This window comes from Mercurialis annua, linkage group LG4 (genome assembly GCF_937616625.2).
Source record: "Mercurialis annua linkage group LG4, ddMerAnnu1.2, whole genome shotgun sequence".
NCBI classification, from domain to species: domain Eukaryota; kingdom Viridiplantae; phylum Streptophyta; class Magnoliopsida; order Malpighiales; family Euphorbiaceae; genus Mercurialis; species Mercurialis annua.
In genome coordinates, this window is record NC_065573.1 from 40,026,285 (window position 1) to 40,045,502 (window position 19,218).

The 19,218-nt window shown below is 32.9% G+C and overlaps 3 protein-coding genes across 3 annotated transcripts; all 3 read right to left on the bottom strand.

Annotated features, from left to right (window-relative positions):
* Positions 1–960: 960 nt before the first annotated feature.
* Positions 961–7,826, bottom strand: LOC126676314 (glycosyl hydrolase 5 family protein-like). Its single transcript, XM_050370492.1, has 3 exons — positions 7,261–7,826; positions 5,384–5,981; positions 961–1,569 (listed from the first exon to the last, which is right to left on the bottom strand). The coding sequence occupies exons 1-3, from the start codon at positions 7,669–7,671 to the stop codon at positions 1,088–1,090; spliced, it is 1,491 nt and encodes a 496-aa protein (XP_050226449.1). The 5' UTR covers positions 7,672–7,826; the 3' UTR covers positions 961–1,087.
* Positions 7,827–8,755: 929 nt separating this feature from the next.
* On the bottom strand, positions 8,756–12,185 carry LOC126676825 (glycosyl hydrolase 5 family protein-like). The gene is made up of 3 exons (XM_050371114.2): positions 11,543–12,185; positions 10,759–11,359; positions 8,756–9,311 (listed from the first exon to the last, which is right to left on the bottom strand). Exons 1-3 carry the CDS (start codon positions 12,122–12,124, stop codon positions 8,872–8,874), a joined length of 1,623 nt encoding a protein of 540 aa, XP_050227071.1. The 5' UTR covers positions 12,125–12,185; the 3' UTR covers positions 8,756–8,871.
* A 474-nt stretch (positions 12,186–12,659) lies between these two features.
* On the bottom strand, positions 12,660–16,310 carry LOC126678169 (glycosyl hydrolase 5 family protein-like). Its single transcript, XM_050373061.2, has 3 exons — positions 15,661–16,310; positions 13,517–14,120; positions 12,660–13,206 (listed from the first exon to the last, which is right to left on the bottom strand). Exons 1-3 carry the CDS (start codon positions 16,240–16,242, stop codon positions 12,767–12,769), a joined length of 1,626 nt encoding a protein of 541 aa, XP_050229018.1. The 5' UTR covers positions 16,243–16,310; the 3' UTR covers positions 12,660–12,766.
* Between the last annotated feature and the right edge of the window lie 2,908 nt (positions 16,311–19,218).

Below are 19,218 nucleotides of genomic sequence, written 5' to 3' on the forward strand. Positions count from 1 at the left end.
CTCAAAGCATAAAACAAGAAAAAGTAAATAATTTAAATAATAATTTGCGATGAGAATATGGGATTTTAGAAAAAGGAAGTGCCCCATGTTGAGGCAGCTATAAAATAAGATAATAGAATCCAAAATGTTGATTTTTCAATCTTGCAAAACTCTCGTAAAAATGATGAGTGTAATCAAAATTTCGGCATTTTTTGCCCCCTAACTTTTCCTTTTTGAGGAGAAAGAGTGGCCCATGATTGTCTTCTTTTGCTTACTTTTTGTTCTTTTTTTTATCAGCCTCCTCACCAACTTTCCCCTTTCAGATTTGAACACCAATCATTGTTTTGGCCGTGTAAATGAAAAATAAAAAAAAGCAAGATTGAAAGAAAGAAAAGATCGACAAATTAATGGGCTGAGCACCTGCACGGTCGGTCCAAGCCCATACGACTTGTGCAGGATTAAACAGTTAATCTTTTTTTTTTTATCTCAAATTCAATTTGAATCTAAATTCGTAACAAGTTCGATTTCTTTTTATGAGCAGATTTGAACTTTCTCAATTGTTTAAATAGTAATTTATCTCCGAAAATGTTTGTTTCAAACCCAAATAAATATAATGTATGAGCCAACGTTGAATAATAAATATAAAATATAAATCGAACTTGGATCAAATTTAAACTTATTTAGCAGGTTCATACTCTGACGGATAGAGGATATATATTGCCCGCCATGTTCTTTAGTTCCGCCACTTATCATTTGACTAAATATGTAAATCTTTTAATCTACTTATATTTTTTATGAACAGTACTTATATTATTAAATACAATATCAAATTGATGATGAACTCTTTTAATATAAATGACTTTCATATTTTTTTAAAATAAGAAAAATTTATATTGATAAATATTTTACATGATAAACTCAACATTCAGATAAGAATTTGTATATTATAATTACCGATCTCATTGAATATTGGCCTGAAAATGAAATAAAAGTTGTTTCACAAATGAAGTCATGCTCTTAATCAAGTAAACGCTTTCAACAAAATGAGAACACAAACTAATTTTAGTTGAGGAAACAAAGAAACATAACTGAACTGCAAGAACACTAACTACACATTTGTCTTAACAAACTTAAACCATTGACTGACTGGATCTGGCTGAGGATCTTTCCCACACTGAAGATTTTCGTGCATGAAAACACACTTATTAGTAAGAATCTTGGAGGTATATTGAGATTCTTTCTGCAAGCAAAGATATTCTCCAGATTCATCAATGGCAGCCAAATGAAGATTAGACTTCGAAACAAATTTCCAAGTGCTTAGCTGGCTTGAGCAGTTTTTACTAAGAATAGGTTCTTGTCCTTCTCCCACAGCTTGAAGACATCGTTTAGATCCTCTTAGCCTGATCGGACCACCGTCTTCGTTAATGTCGTGAAGCCATTGCATTGGGACCAAATCGCCAGCTTGATTACTCCAATAGCGGGGAGATTTGCAGCTTCTTGCGTATATTCCATTTTTACCGTCGGTATGCATGCAGGTTCCGCTGAGTGCATGGAGGAGTAAATAGGATGTTGGAGATTCTGAACTCGGATCTACATCACATTTTCAAACTAATTAAATGAAAACGAATCTACGTAAATGACTTAAATCAATGGTGGCAAAGTGTTATTGAATGTTACTTTCTATCTGCAAGGGAGGAGTAATCGCGTTCACGACTGGTTCGATTTATTTAGATATATTTAAAAGTGGCTCAAATGTTAGTGTTAGCGCAGCAGAAAATAAATAAGAGAAGAGAAAAGAATCACACAAGATTTTTTACGTGGTTCGATCAATGCGATCTACTCCACGGCAGAGAGAGAATTTATTCTATATGTTTGTTGTGAGTTTACAATAGGGTCATCACCTCTATTTATAGTGAACCCTTAAGACACAATTTAAGTCCTAATCCAATAAGGAACTAGACTATAAATCCTAAAAGGAAAACAATGCTAAACAAAGGATTAAGTATCCTAATCTAAATAGGAACAATATATCCTAATCAAAATAGGAACAATATGAACCATAACTCAACAATCTCCACCTTGGCGAATACACCCAACAAGATTAATCCTGAAACCTTCTTCAGCAAATCACAAGGACACCAAATTGCATCACATAATAAACTCTCCACCTTGACTTAAAATTACTCCAAAGTCAAAGTTAACCAAGACCAACTCTCTCTCTGCCATCCATGCCCCTTAAGGGCCTCATGCGCTGCGTACATTGACCAAGTCAGATGCTTCTCTACTCTGCACTGCCTCTTTATACGACTGCGGCTCATCAGAATCAATGATCTCACTTATTGCCAAAGCATAAGCCATAGGATTAGTATCAACTGTATCAACACAATCCACATATCTCATTGGTGTTCTGATTTGCCTTCTTCCTCTCCTTGTTGCTATACTCTCTTCTACCACTTCTTCATTAGGCTCGTTTATAGGATCAGTAGTAATCCTATTTGGAGCTACAAACTCCACCTTCTGGCTAGCACCCAGATCAGTTTTTCCTGCAAGATCACCAAGTTCCTCTTTCTGGCCAAACATAGTAGATTCATCAAAGGATACGTCTCTACTAATAATCAGTTTTGGAGTTCTATCCATCTCTGTGCACCACAGTCTGTACCCTTTAACTCCAGTCGCATACCCTAGAAATATGCATTTCATTGCCCTCGCCTCAAGTTTACCATCATTAACATGAGCATAGGCAACACAACCGAAAACACGCAAGCCAGAATAATCAGAGGGTTTACCATACCATACCTCTTGAGGTGTCTTCAAATCAATTGCAGTAGATGGCGATCTATTCACCAGATAACAAGCAGTGTTAACTGCTTCAGCCCAGAAACGCTTTGGAAGACCCGCGTTTAACCGCATGCACCGAGCACGCTGTAGTAGTGTTTGGTTCATCCGCTCTGCAACCCCATTCTGCTGTGGCGTGTACCGTACAGTGTGATGCCTCACTATACCTTCCTTTCTACAGAAGTCATCGAATGGTGCATTGCAAAACTCTAACCCGTTGTCCGTCCTGAGTGTCTTGACCTGTTTTCCAGTATGTTTTTCAACCATGGTCTTCCACTCCTTGAACCGCCCAAACACTTCATCCTTCGATTTCAGAAAATACAACCACACCTTTCTCGAGTAGTCATCAATAAAGGTCACAAAATATTTGAGTCCCCTGTGGGATTCAACCCGAGCAGGACCCCATAAATCCGAGTGAATATAATCCAGGATGCCTTTCGAAGTGTGCCTTCCAGAAGTGAATTTCACCCTGCGTTGCTTGCCAAGAATACAAGTTTCACAGAACTTCAGCTTTCCCGTTTCCGCTCCTTCTAACAACCCTTGTTTACTCAATATGGATAGCCCCCTCTCACTCATATGACCTAACCTCTGATGCCACAACTCGGTTTTACCATCATGTACCTCCAAGGACCGAGCAACCGCCACAGTTCCCACTACTGCACTTCCTGTGAGAATATAAATGCCGTGTTGTAGCACACCCTTCATCACAGTCAATGCACCTTTAGAAATTCTGATCTGTCCATCTCCACCTGAGTGGTTGTACCCTTGCTTGTCAAGTGTACCCACAGAAATCAAGTTCTTCCGCAATTCAGGAATATACCAAGCATTAAATGTTCTAACCATACCATCATACATCTTGATCTGAACAGAACCACTACCCTTGACAGCAAGCTCCTTATCATTCGCCACCTTTACAGTGCCATTCCACTCCTTGAAAGAATTAAACAATTCCTTTCTAGAAGACATATGATAAGATGCACCAGTATCTAGGACCCAGGTACTATCAGAACTTGATGTACTCACAGTCAAAACATCACCGCTTTCTTCCTCATCAGAACTCTCCTGTACCACAGCTGCATTAGCATTACCGCTTGATTCCTTGTTTTCGCCACCCTTTTTCAGCTTCGGACAATCTCTTCTAAAGTGCCCCTTCTCCTTGCAGTGATAGCATCGTCGTCCATTAGACTTCGATTTGGAACGCGACCTGTTTCCTTTCCCACCATCTCTCTCATGACTCCTGCCCCAACTCACCACAAGACCAGAAACCGATTCCTCCTCATTAGAGTTAGAGACCTTTTTCTTTAGTTCTTTGGATTGCAAAGCATCCTTTACATCACTAACAGAAATCGAATCTCTACCATATAACATTGTATCAACAAAGTTTTCATATGAATTGGGCAAAGAACATAAAAGAATGAGGGCTTGATCCTCTTCTTCAATCGAAACACCAACACCTTGTAAATCTATAACAATTCGATTGAAGTTATTAACATGATCTCTTACCTGAGTATTTTCCGTCATCCTCAATGTATACAAACGTTGTTTCTGATACAACCGGTTTGTAAGAGATTTCTTCTGAAACTTGCTCTCCAACGCTCCCCATAAAGCATCAGCAGTTCCTTCACCGATAACCTCTCTCAACACCTCATCAGAAAGACTCAATAGAATCGTACTATGTGCCTTTGACATAATATCTGCCTTCTCTCCCACAGACAAACCTTCCGGTAAATTGCTTTCTCCTTCTAACGCCGCTACGCATCCTTGTTGAACCAAAACAGCCTTCATCTTGACTTTCCACAAAGTAAAGTCATTCGAACCATTGAATTTCTCAATATCAAATTTATGAAGCGACATCTTCAATCAACAAAATACCTAAAATCTCAGATTTGAAATCTAGGCTCTGATACCACTTGTTAGCGCAGCAGAAAATAAATAAGAGAAGAGAAAAGAATCACACAAGATTTTTTACGTGGTTCGATCAATGCGATCTACTCCACGGCAGAGAGAGAATTTATTCTATATGTTTGTTGTGAGTTTACAATAGGGTCATCACCTCTATTTATAGTGAACCCTTAAGACACAATTTAAGTCCTAATCCAATAAGGAACTAGACTATAAATCCTAAAAGGAAAACAATGCTAAACAAAGGATTAAGTATCCTAATCTAAATAGGAACAATATATCCTAATCAAAATAGGAACAATATGAGCCATAACTCAACAGTTAGTGAATCAAGTTTCGGTTCAATTAAGCTGCTTGAGTAAATTTTTGAGTTGAGTTCGAGCAACAAAATACTCGCGATTTAACAAACTCTAATTACAATCATGTCCATTTTTATATATTTATTGTATCAATCTTATCTAACACCTTTAAAGACCGTGTAAGTCGGTTTGGACTTTACATGACATGCCATGTAAACAAACCTAAGTTTTATAATTAAAAAATGGACATGATTAAAACAAACTTTCGATTTGAAATATGATTATAAAATTAAAAAAATTTGATGGTAATTTATAATTAAAATAGTGAACGCTAGAATTTAAAAAGTGGTTTAGCCAAAAACAAATACCTTGAAGAGTCTGAGTAATAATCTCCATCCTTCTCAAATACTCAGGATTTCTAAATTGATTCCAATTATAAGTCATAGCACCAAAAGTTTCCTCCATATCAGTTTGATTCTCTCTATAATAATAACTCCCTTGCCACGCCCAAAAACCCCAATCAATATCAGTATCAGCAGCATACGCATTAAAACAAGCCATAAAATGTTCACCACCTCTGCTTAAACCTCTCTGATCAATCCCAAATTCACCCAAAAACATCGGAAATGAATTTTCGCCATTAATCACAAAACCGGTATGGTTTACGAAATATTCAGTATTGTCATGACATGCACCATTTATGTCCTCTGAATCCCATGTTTTTCCTACTCCCCAACTGAAAGGGTACCAATGAGCCTCGTACACTAACTTGTTGTCGAAGGTAGTGCCCAGTGACTTGTTCTGCAAGTAAGTTAGGTCACTAGCGTAACCTAAACCTGAAATTATGATTAGTACGTCTGGATTGGCTCTGTGAATGGCCTCTCCTCCTTCAAGGATGTATTTATACCAGTCGTCGCGGTTTGAATTCGGACCGCGTAGCTCGTTTCGAGTGCTTATTCCTATGACCTAATTAATTAACGTTATTTAAACAGTTAATTAATGTACAGAATAGAATTCATAAACTTAAATTCAGTCAGCAAAGTTGATCATATTTTAATTGAGCAGAAACAATGAACAGAAACTCTTACCCTTTTTTTCTGATAATTAGAAACTGTTACTCTATAGTTGAGCTTAAGTTTAACTATTATAATACATTATGTTTATTTTGTAAAATTTAACTTTTTTATTCTTGTTATTAAAGTTTCATATTTAGATTGCGTTTTTCTTGGAAACATTTTTGTTGGAAAATGTTTCTGATCTAAAGAAGAAGAAACTATGTTGCATGTTTAGAGGCATGCAAAACGTGACATAAAGATCATTAGGTACAGTAGGTGAAATATATATATTTATATCCTGTCTATCTTCTCAATTTAAATTATAAATTAAAAAATTACACTATATTAATTTAAGTTAGATAAACTAATGTTAATGTAACTAAGAGAAACTACTTTGAAATTAACTCAGATAAATTGCTATTTTACTTGATAAAATAAACTACTATAACTTCAAAATTATTACATTATATGATAAATTAAACTGTTACTACTTCAACATAATTTAAAATTTATTATATAAATTAGGAATAATATTAAATAAATTCATATATGTTTTTATTCTTTTTATTTTAGGCTTAATCGTCTAAAAATATCTCATTTTTTGATTTTTTTTTTTCATTTTCGGGCCAGCTTTTTAAAATATTCAAATTTAGCACATTTTTAATTTTTCAATTTCAATTGTAGACATTTATTCAAATTGGAGTTGAAAAAAAATTCAAATGTAAAGTAATATGAAAGGTAAAATTGAGTCCTTTCTTACTCCAATTTAATAAACTTAACGGCTATAATTGAAACTAAAATTAAAAAATAGGCTAAAATTGAGGATTTTAAAAGGTGAGACAAAAAAATCATAAAGATGAGATATGTTTGAATGATTAAGATTATATTTTATTATTATAAATGAATTTTTTTTGATAAAATTATAAATGAATTGTATTTAACATCATACACATAAATAAAATTAGTATACATAAATTTCTGAGAATATAAGTTTTTTTTTCCCATAAAATTTCATGCAATTTATCTTTAGATTTATAAATAAACTGTTATTCAATAAAAATTTATATTTTAGTTTACAATTTCTAATTTCTAAAAAAGTTAAATTTGAAATAATTAAAATAAAAAGCACTAAAAATTAGAAACACCACGAACATAAAATATCAATCTAGTATAGTGAGTAAGACACAAACCTGAGATTTACCCTGAAAACGTCCGGCCACATTAGTTATAGCTTGTAACCATTCCTCAGGATCAAAATCCCTGTCGCCAAAAAACCCATTACCGTCGTCATAGCCACAGCACCAAGTTGGTCTACTGACTTGATTATCAAGCACGACCATTACACCCTGTTGTCCAAACTGATCAACCATTGCATCAAAAGCCTGAACATGGGTCATATTTAAAAATGAAGGATTATGCTTAACAATTCCTGCTTTTGCATCCGTTAAATTCAGAAAATCAAACGTTTCTAACACCGTTTGATTCGCGTAGCGAGTGTACATATGAACTGCATATGTAAAACGAACACAATTAAAATGGTTTTTAGCAAGTTTATGAATAAGATATTTCAACGGTTTCTTGTCGAGACCCTCCGCGAGCATTGATTCGAGATGTGATGGCCAATTTGCGCATGTTAGCTTCACTCTTTTCGTCGTTGTTTCGTCTATAATCCATCTCCCATTCGTTGCTAATGGTAAACAATTAAAGCATGGAATTGCTAATACAAAGAATAATGAGAATAAAAGAATCGATTTCATTTTTTCTGCCATTTTCTAAGTTAATTTAGTGAAGTATGGTTTATATAGGCGATTAGAGATAAACAATAGGCTGCAATATCGATTATGATCACTAATATTTATCCATAATTTTATCCGGTAACTTCCTATCAGTAGATGATTTTGCTTGCTAGAATATTGAAGAAATGCAGTTATACAGATATTTATTTGCTCCCATACACTTTCTTTCTTTATCTATTTTTATGGATTAGGTGCATCTCCTAATTTGGAGAATTCAGGTTTCAATAAGTAGGGTCTTTCGATTTTCACAATAATTGAAATTTATTTACTACTTTTGATGAATTACTTACAACTATAGAAATATGGAAATATTATTAGGTGAAGCTAGTCCACCATATAGAATTACCAATCATCCATTTAAAACATAAAACGTCACGTAATTATTTATAACTACCAATTAATAAATTCTAGATGGTAAACTTGATTCACCTGAATTATTTTCTTAAAGATTGGCCATAGTTTTCAACCGATTAGTTGGCTTTCTGAAACCACTAGAAAAGTGCTGCTAAGTTAATTAATCGGTCAATTTTAGTGTCGAATGCCTTATTTGCTGATAGATTTAGCGGCTGCTAACTAATATTTGTCGGTAATCCATTAGTAAACATTTGAGCCATCTCTATTATTAAACGGTGGATAAATTCGTCGCTAAAAGAAAAATTAGTTGCAAATTTTGTGTCGGTCAGAAAAATATATTCCGTATTTTATATATGGATACATTTATGTAACTATCTTGTGGTTTTGACTTTTGATAGAGTGGGTTTGATGAATGTTTTTATATCATAAAGGTCCCGTGAAATAAATCTCATTAGTAAAATCAGTTGAAGGGCCAATTAATATTAAGAAAATATAATATACCCGTTCAACTTATTTTAGATAATTATTAATAAAATATTAAATTATAAATCATATTACGAGGCACGTATTAATTCTGAAAACACGCCTAATGATCATCAGAAACAATCAATCTGACTCAAATTTAGTGCTGATTAAAAACAAACCAATTAACTAGACATTAGTATTGGTGAGCTTAAACCATTGCATGGTTGGGTCTTGAAGCTGATTTCTTTGGCACTCTGGAGTTGAAAGAGTTAAAACACACTTGCTAGTAATAACCCTTTTAGCGAGAGGTGATTCCTTCTGTAAGCAAAGGTATCGTCCTGTTTCGTCCATTGTCGCTATATGTAGCTTAGTGGTCGTAAGAAGTGTCCAAGAACTGAGTGGATTTGAGCAGTTTTTAGAAAGAATTGGCGGGAGTCCGTCGCCAATAGCTTGTATGCATAAATTAGTTCCTTCTAATATTATTGGACTTCCATCTCCTGCATAACTCCATCTTTTTGATCTCTTGCATTTTCCTGTAAGCAATTCTTTTGCACCATTGTTGTAGACACAAGTACCACTTTGTGGATGGAACATTACTAAGGTTGTTGGAGATTTTGAACTAGGCTCTGCAACAAAAATATCTGAAGTTTTAGCTACAGCTGAGGGCTATTAGCCAAAATGGTACCCATTCTTTGAACCTTGTATCAAAATAGTACCTAATCTTTAATTTTGATTTTTTTGGTACTATAACTTCTATTATTAGTATTAAATCAGTTTTTTTACAATATCCGGCCACTTTGGTAAGAATTTTGTTTATTTTTTTCACAGATGACGCATTAGATAAACTAACAAGTACAAATTCAATGATATAATTAATCTTATGTGTCAATCTGATGTGGAAAAAAAATAAAATAAAATCCCTGCTTTGGTCGCCACGTCATTAAAAATAGCCGAAATTGTAAAAAAAAAACAATCTGAAATAAATAGTAGAAGATATGGTATCAAAGTGATGCAAATTAAAGATTGAGTACCATTTTGATATATATAAGGTACAAAGTTTGGGTATTCATTTTAGCTACTAAACCTATAGATGATCATTGGGTACCAGAAAAATCATACAAATCGGTAAACCATTAAACTGGTTGAATCATAAAAACCGGCAATTTTTTTTAAAATTTAATTATAAATTTTTTTAAAACAACAAAGGTCCACCTATATCGTCTAATTATAGTTTTTTTTATGTTTTAAGAGTCTTATATAATATATAATAAATATATTTATTTTTATTTATAGAGTCAATTAATTATTAAACTTCCGACAAAAGCAATTATTTATTAAACCGTGAACCGTGGCCATATTGGTTCAACTGCATGCTTATTTGATCTTTACAACATTGACAATTACAATCAGTATTGCGAGATAGTATCAAAATTATTATATTTTGCTGAATTTTAAATAGGCTAATCCCCTGAAAACCCCCCCACCTTTCAACCCCCCTTCGTTTGCACGCTCACCTTTTAAAATCTCCAATTTTACCAAAATTCTCACCTTTCATTTTCAATTGCACCCTAAAAATATTAAATTAGCCCTTTTTCACTATAAAAAAAGTTCAAATCGATAATTTATATTTTAATTCATATTCTAAATAGTCCTCAATGTTTAAATTTCAACAATAAAACCATATTTCTTAAAATTTTAAAAGTTAATTTTTTTTATATAAAATAAAAATCAATTAAAAATATCATTAAATATAGTTTCGTTGTTGAAATTTAAACATTTAGAACTATTTAGAACATGAATTAAAATATAAAATATCGATTTTAATTTTTTTCTAGTGACAAAAGCCCAATTTAATACTTTTAGGGTGCAATTGAAAATGAAAGGTGATAATTTGGGTAAAATTGGAGATTTTGAAAGGTGAGGGTGCAAGCGAAGTGGGGTTGAAAGGTGGGGTTTTTTTTAGGGGTTAAGCCTTTTAAATATGTTCATTCTCTCGTTAATTTTTTAGTTTCATAAAAAGGGATTTTAGTTATGTAATACCTAAAAAAATAAACCAGGTAGAAAATTGATTACCTATGAGCTTGTTCTTGAGAAAATCGAATCTGCTCATGTGCTGAGGACTTCTGAGCCGACTCCAATGATAATCCAAGGCACCAAAATATTCTTCAAAACCGGTTTTATTTTGTCTATAATAATAGCTTCCTTGCCAAGCCCACAATCCCCAATCCAAATCAATATCAGCTGCAAAACTCAAAAAACAGCTCAAAAAATGGTCATCGCCTCTACTCAAACCTCTTTGATCCATACCAAATTCACCCATAAACAAAGGAACCGGTCGGTTTTTAAGAGCATAGGTAAAACCGGTTTGTTTAATGAATTTTTGAGTTTTATTATAACAAGCATCGTTCAAAAATTCAACATCCCAAGATTTTGCATTTTCCCAACTCCAAGGGTACCAATGTCCATCGTAGACTAATTTGTTGTCAAAATTGGTCCCTAATGTTTTTTTTCTTAAGTAAGTTAGGTCATTTGCATAACTTAGGCCCGATGCAAAAATTAGGACATCTGGATTTGCTTTGTGAATTGCTGATGCTCCTTTGAGGATGTATTTGTACCAATCTTCTTGATTTTGTAATGCTCCTCTTAGTTCATTTCTTGTGCTTATTGCCATAACCTAATCTCCCCAAAACGTATTGCCAAATAAACAAGGCATTAGGTATTGAGAAATAATGAAAATATTAGCGGGCTTGCGACGAGAAATCACTGCCCAAGTCCGGCCCTAAAGACCGGGCTTGGGCGGGCCCGTGAGGTTACCCAAACTCATGAATAGGTCTAATAGAGTGTGAAGCAATCTTACCTTAGATTTACCCCTGAATCGAGTGGCAACAGCAGTCAAACCTTGAATCCATTCATCAGCATCAAAATAAACATCACCAAAGAAAGTATTTCCATCAGTTTCAGAGCAGCACCAACTAGCCTTACTAACATGATTATCAAGAAGACTCATTACACCTTGTGCACCAAGTTCATCAACAACAGCTTCATAAGCTTCGGGTAACTTCTTGCTCAAGAAACCAGGATTGTTCTTACCAATTCCCTTTTTAATATCCGGTAAGAAGTCGAATGATTCCGACACAGTCCTATTAGCGTACCTAGTCCACATGTACGTTGCATATGTTAATCGAACACAGTTGAACCTCTGCTTAACGAGAAGAGCTACTATTTTTTTCAATGGCTGTTCGTGAAGTCCTTCTGCTAACATTGTTTCCATGTGAGAAGGCCAGTTTACGCAAGCTAGCTTCACTCTGATTCCTGTTATTGAATCAACTATCCATCTTCCATTTGTTGATAATGGCATTGAAAAACAAGGGACTGTTAAAAGAAAATATAATGAAAAATTTAGAAAAATTATGGGTTTTGATTTTCTTTTTTCTGCCATGATTTGAATATTTTGAGAGAAAAATTAAAGTGGATTTTTGGTATTTGTCATCTACAGTGATTTTTTAATCTTTATGTGTTTATTAACTTGGTTATACACAAATTTCTCCGTTGTCTGCACACTTTTTACACCATTTTGTAATAGCTATAGAGGTGGAATGTTATTAGGCTTGATCAAGAACTTTAGTTTAGTAAGAAAAAGAATTGTAGTTGACCTAGCTATGCATGAACTCCGAGAACACTTCTTTATTTTCTGGGGTAATACATCAATTAATTTGTATATTATAAAATATAAACCCATATTTGTAGGAGTGTACATTCAAGCCGAACCGAACCAAATTTATGAAAATCCAGTTTGGTTTGGTTTTATTTTCAACAAATTATATCAGTTGATTGTTTCAATTCGGTTTCGTTTTTTCTTTCGAACATAATATCTAAAGTCGAACCAAAATATGAAATTTCTTATATGGTCAAAGAGAACCGAACTGAGTTTACCGATTTAGATCGATTTTCACAAACCCTAGGTGAGAAGTAAGTTTAAGGAATACTATAGTTAAGCATATAATATATTACAAGCCTTATCACATTTTCTATTCAAATCCATCAATGTCTAATCTTATTTTTTTCATTATGTCAAAAAGTGCTAATTAGCCACTTTTACATTATTTTTAACAAGCTTAAACCACTGGCTTTGTGGATTTTCTTGACAATCAGAATCATCTTCAATACAAATACATTTTCTAGTCAAGATCTTGGAAGAGTTGAAAGATTCCATCTCCAAGCATAAATAATCACCATTTTCATTTCTGACGCCTAATTGAAGCTTAGAGTTTGAGAGTGAAATCCAAGAACTTGGTTGGCCCAAGCAATCCCTTGAGAGGACTGGCTCAAGCCCATCACCAATAGCTTTTAGGCATTGAGCAGAACCCATTAACCTTAATGGAGCTCCATCTCCATCATGACTCCACAGACTTGGTTCTTGAAATTTAGTTGCATAAATTTCATTATTTTCAGTAGCATTTACACAACGGCCACTTTGTGGATGATACATCAGATATGAGGTTGAAAATTTTGGTTTTGTATCTGCAAAAAAAAATTCAAAATGGATATAATAACAAAAAAAATTTAGTAACGGAAAACATCTCCACGGGTTTTTCGTACCATATGAACTAAACCCCGGAAAATTAGTCAAGCAACTCACCATCACGTAGGGGTGTCAATTTGGTTAAAACCTAACCAAGTAGAAATTTCTCAATTTCAAAATCGAACCAAACTGAGTTTTTAAAAAATTAAAAATCTCAACGCGATGAATTACATTATTTCTATTAAGCAACTGAAATCAAAATTAGAATCTCTTGTTAAAAAATGAAATCAAAATGGTAAGGTATCATACCTTGCATTGTCTGCTTTATAAGCCACAATCTATCATCAAATTCTGGATTTCTAAATTCGTCCCAATCAAAATTCATAAGACCATAAGTCTCTTCATGTCCAGTTTCACCATCCTTAAAATAATAGCTTCCTTGAAATGCCCACAAGCCCCAATCAAGATCATTTTCAGCAACATAGGCCAAAAAACAGTTAAAGAATCTGTTATCTGCCTCATTCACACCCCTTTGATCAATCCCAACTTCCCCTAAGAACAGAGGAACCGGGTTCTCGCCGGTTATAACGAATCCGGTCAGGTCAGTTAGTATTTGGGATTTAAGGTTGCAAATCCTGTTTAACGGTTGTACTTCCCAAATTTTTGGATCCCCAGCAAATGAGTACCAATGTGTCTCATACACTAACTGGTTATCCAAGTTATTGGATCCCAAGCTTAAGGGCTTTTTCTTTAAGAAGGTGAGGTCTGTGCCCCAAACTAGCCCTGAAACAACGACTAGTACTTGAGGATTTAGTTTGTGAACCATTGTTGCTCCTTGTTGAATGAATTTATACCAATCAAGTTCATTTTGATATGGACCATGTAATTCATTTCTCATGCTCATTGCAACCACCTACAATATGTCAATAATGATTAATATTGTTTCAAAAACACCCATGTTTGCGGGGCGAAGCAAGGAACTATTTGAAAGTAGATAAATTTTAGAACAAATTACTATATGTCATAATTTTATAGTTTGGTACCTTATGTTTAAAAATAAAACGGATTGTTATTTCACTTTAAATTATGCAAACAATTACAGCCTTCTGTTTGGGTTGATGAATTAAAGAATTTGAACTTTTTTGGTTCGATTTGGTTTCATATATAAACATTTAAGTTAAGTTTCCAGATAAAAAATAAAATCAAACTAACTAAAAAAATCGAAACAAACTGAAAATTTAATTGAACCTACTAGTTTGGTTCATTTAGAATTTCTTTACTCCCTTATTAATTTAGTTCAGTTTGTTTTTGAAAAGGCTTAATTCCTTAAAAAACCTCCACCTTGTATTTTTTTTCGTTTATACCCTGACCTTGTAAAAACACCATTTGTACCCAATTTTGAGTTTTTATGTTTCATCTCTACCCAAAAGCATTAAATTGTATTCTTTTCATTTGAAAAAGAGTTTAAAACAATCCTTTATTTTTAACTTATATACTATTTAGATATTAATGTTATTAATAGTACAAAAATACCATTTTCTTCAAAAAATTAAAAATAATTTTAATTTTTTTTATTTTTTTTAAAAAATATTTCCGAATTTTTTTTAAATTTTTTATTTTTTTTATTTTTTTAAAAAATGTTTCCGACAAAAAAATTTAAAATAATAATTTTTTTTTATTTTATAAAATGAAAAAAATTAATTAATTATTTGGATGTATTTGATTATTTTTTAAGTTTAAGGATTTATTTGTATTTTTAAAAATAGAAAAAAGTATGTTTTAAACTCTTTTCCAAATGAAAAGAGTACAATTTAATGCTTTTGGGTAGGGATAAAACATAAAAACTCAAAATTGGGTACAAATGGTGTTTTTACAAGATGAGGGTATAAACGAAGAAAAAGTGTAAGGTGGGGGGTTTTTAAGAAATTAAGCCTTTTGAAAAACAAAAGTTTGGTTTTATTAAAGCCAGTTGTTACTGAATGTACCAATATTTTAAATCTATTGCAACAATTTTGAAATGGCTATTAAATTTAGGGTTAATTACATATAAAATCACCACCTTTACAGGAATCTTCAAAAATAACACCACCTTTAAAACGTGTCAATTCAGGGCATCACCTTTCATTTCTTTTCAAAAACAACACGGGCACGTTTTTTGATAAAATTTTGCTGACTTGGACACCCAATGAGAGTGCCACGTGTCACGCCACGTCAGCAAAAATGCCACTAAAAATGCGCCCGTGTTATTTTTGAAAAGAAATGAAAGGTGGTGCCCTGAATTGCCACGTTTTAAAGATCGTGTTATTTTTGCAATTTCGTGTAAAGGTGGTGATTTTATATGTAATTAACCCTTAAATTTATTTATTTATTTGACAAAAAATGGCTATTATATTGGTGTAACTATTGTCACATTATACAGAAGTGAAGCAAAATTGAAAATCCAAAAAACAAACCTGAGGTTTACCCTTGAAGAGCTTAGCCACAATGGCTAAACCAATTAGCCATTCTGTAGGATCAAAATGAACATCACCAAAGAACCCATTTCCATCATCTTGAGGACAACACCATTTAGGCAGGCTAACATGGTTATCAAGCACCACCATTAAACCATGAGCCCCAAGCTCATCAACAACACTTTTAAAAGCTTCAACAACACTCATATTCAATAAATTAGGGTTATGAATAGCTAACCCTGCCTTAGCCTTGGTTAGATTTAATGACTCGAAAGAATGAGCCACGCTGAGCTTATGGTAGCGAGTGAACATGTAAGACGCCCATGTGAGTCGAACACAGTTGAAGCGATGGTTAGATAATTTAGAAGCTAAGTAGCTTAATGGCTTCTTGTCTAGACCTTCGGCTAACATTGGTTCCATATGAGAAGCCCATGTGACACAAGCTAGCTTCACACGTTCGCCTGATTTTGCATCAATTATCCATCTTTTGTTTGTTGACAATGGCAATGAGTAAGAAATAAGAACAAGTAGAAAAAATGAGAGAAGGATTATAGTTTTAGAAGCAAAATTAATGATAGCCATCTTCAAGATTAAAGTTTACTTAATTGCTAAATGCTAGCCTATATATCATCTTCAAGATTAAAGTTTACTTAATTGCTAAATGCTAGCCTATATATCTCACTCATTGACCATTTTGCTTTGTATCAATTTAGTACCTTATTTTTAGTTTATATTTGTTTTATACCATTTTGTTTTAATTTTATTTGAAACCACGATACTTTATTAGACTCATAGCATTTATTTGTGACGTTTTCGTATATACTTCCACCTCAATTGCTACACAAGATCTATAAAAAAATTGGATGATACCAAATTTTTCTCTTGATATATATCAATTTGGTATTTTATTTTTAGTTTACGAATTTGATGTTGCAACTTAGGTAGACGAACGCCACATTAGAAGCAATTGACATGAGTTTACTTAAAATACCATCAAATGAAATGAAAATAAAATATATGGTATTGAAAAGATATAAATTAAAAGTAAGATACTAAAGTGATACATGAGAGAAATATTTGGCGCCATTTAATATTTTAACTAACTATAAGCATGTGTATAATAGTAAGTTTGATTCTCCTTCCATAAAAAATTCTCTTTATTCATTAGATTTTCTGTTTTTAGCTTACATAAATTTATCATTGTATAAAACGTCTGGTTGTTGCTTAGAAAATTATTATTATATAGAAAAAATCAATATTTGAATTATACAATTTTTAAGTGAATTGAAAATTAATTATGGAGAATATGAAGTTTTAAATTTGAAATTTGCAATGATTTGCCAATTAAGAAAAAAAGAGAGTCATGATGTGGTCCTAAATATTTTCAAAGAAGAAGAGTTTGGACACAATTAGAAAGAAATTGAGTTTAATGACTTGTTACCTTCCATTAATAAGAGAATAATGCTGTTTTTTTAATAAAGTCCAATTGTCCAACTCTTGTTACTAGCTATTATTAATTTATTGTGCAAAAAAGGAAATTCAAGCCATAAGTTAATTCTAATATGGAAAAACAACAATATGTGACCTATGCCTTGCCCCTAATTTTTACATACTATTATTAGAATTTAATTGATGCCCAAATTTCATTTACAGCCTAATAATTCAGCTTATATTGAAAATTGAAGACTGTTATGTATAGTATAATCTGTCTTCTAGTTTTTTTCTTTGTTTACTTTTGATATAGCTAATAATAAACATTAAATATTACAAAAAAAGATATAAAATTGGACTTGAGCTTGATACGAAATTGAAGTGTTCAATCCTGGCCCATGGGCCGGATCTGGATGGGCGGAGCGGCTACCCGGTCCAATGATAAGTTTAAATTAATTACCGTTGATATTTGAGTTACCACTAAAAAATGTGACGCGGATATGCCAAATGGGCGGCATATCGCACCCAAATGAATATTCGTCTGAATGTTCTGTTTTCTGCTCCAGATTAATGGCAACCAAACAAGCTGACGACACTGGACAAAATATCAAAAGTACCCTTGCTACCATGGATGGAAAAGCATTGAAACTGATAGAATACAGTATCATACTTGGTCAAAACTGTCCAAACATAAAAATAAACAAACTGCTATAGTAGTAGTCAGCAAACAAGCCTCAATCCATCTACTCGAAGCACGGCAAGTTGTTTTTCTTGTTCCTGTTCCTTTTCTGATTCCGGTTCCGGTTCCGTTTTCTGCAAGCATTGATTAAAATGATGAGAGATTCAATTGTTTAAGGTAATGTGTAGCTCTTACTGCTTCTCTATTTTGCATTGCTTTAAATAGCTCAGCAGATGAAAAATCTTGAATCGTATTTGATATGTGTTTGTGTTAAGTTATATAAGTTGAACAGTTTTATATGCTTAATTGCTTGGGATGAGCCGATCAAATTTCTTGATTTTAGAATATGGAGATAAAATAAGCTATGCTATACCAGGAGAGATTGATTTGCATCTGCAAATTAATCTTCAAATTTGTCTTTTGTATTCTGTGTTGCTGTATATTACCTGTTTGATAAAATGCTCCAAACGTTTTAGTTCAATGCGATGATTCTAGACTAGAGCACAGGATGAATTGAGTCTATATTTGACCAAAACTTTTCAGGAAATTTAGCAGATCACAAAACATTCATTTATTGTTTGTTACCACTACCATTTGTGTCTCACTAGTACCAATAACTAGCTCCTGCAACAAAAAAATCAACTGTAACTAATGGAAATTTCTTGTTCTAGTAGGACAATGTTTAATGAGGCCCAATGCGATGAAATTGATGGGTCAGCTGGGTTTTATGGGCCTTAAATGTATTGGTAATTTTGGAATATGGGAGTGTATTCTAAGATAACTTTCTAACTTGTTTTTTTATTAGATTCAAGAGTTTCTAGATATGCAGGATATGCTATCACTTGCTAAATTAAGATTTACCTTTGTTAGTAACTAAAAAGTAGTATTATTAAAGTATCAATAAGAAAATAGTCCGATTGATATTATCGAGGAACATCTACATAGGTCTTAAGTTTGAACTTTAGAAAAAAAGAATTAAAACATGATAACTCGAGTTTGAACTTTACACGAACCGCATTCATATATTTAGATGGAAGTTTATCTCCAAATATAAGAGATTATTTATTGCGTTACTCTTTAACATATATCTCACAGCCGATTGGATTGATTTTGCTATAAATTAGCTACCCTTTAAGGATGAGTAAAAAAGCACTAAATACCAAATTTTTTCATTCCTTATGCTTAACTTCAAAGAAGCCTGCAGCCAATTTCAATCATTGAGCTCTTTTAGCATTATAGTGGTGGTTTAGTTGGTGAAATCTAAAAAATTGACTACTTAACCATATGAATTTAGTCTCTCTACATTCCCATTTCACTAGATTTCATTTCAATCTCTATATACTATTGCTAACGTCTTCACTAAATATCCTCTGCTCTTTCTCAGAAGAGGTGAATTCTGAAATTAAATGAAATGTTAGTATCAAATTATATTCAAGATTAAAGATTTA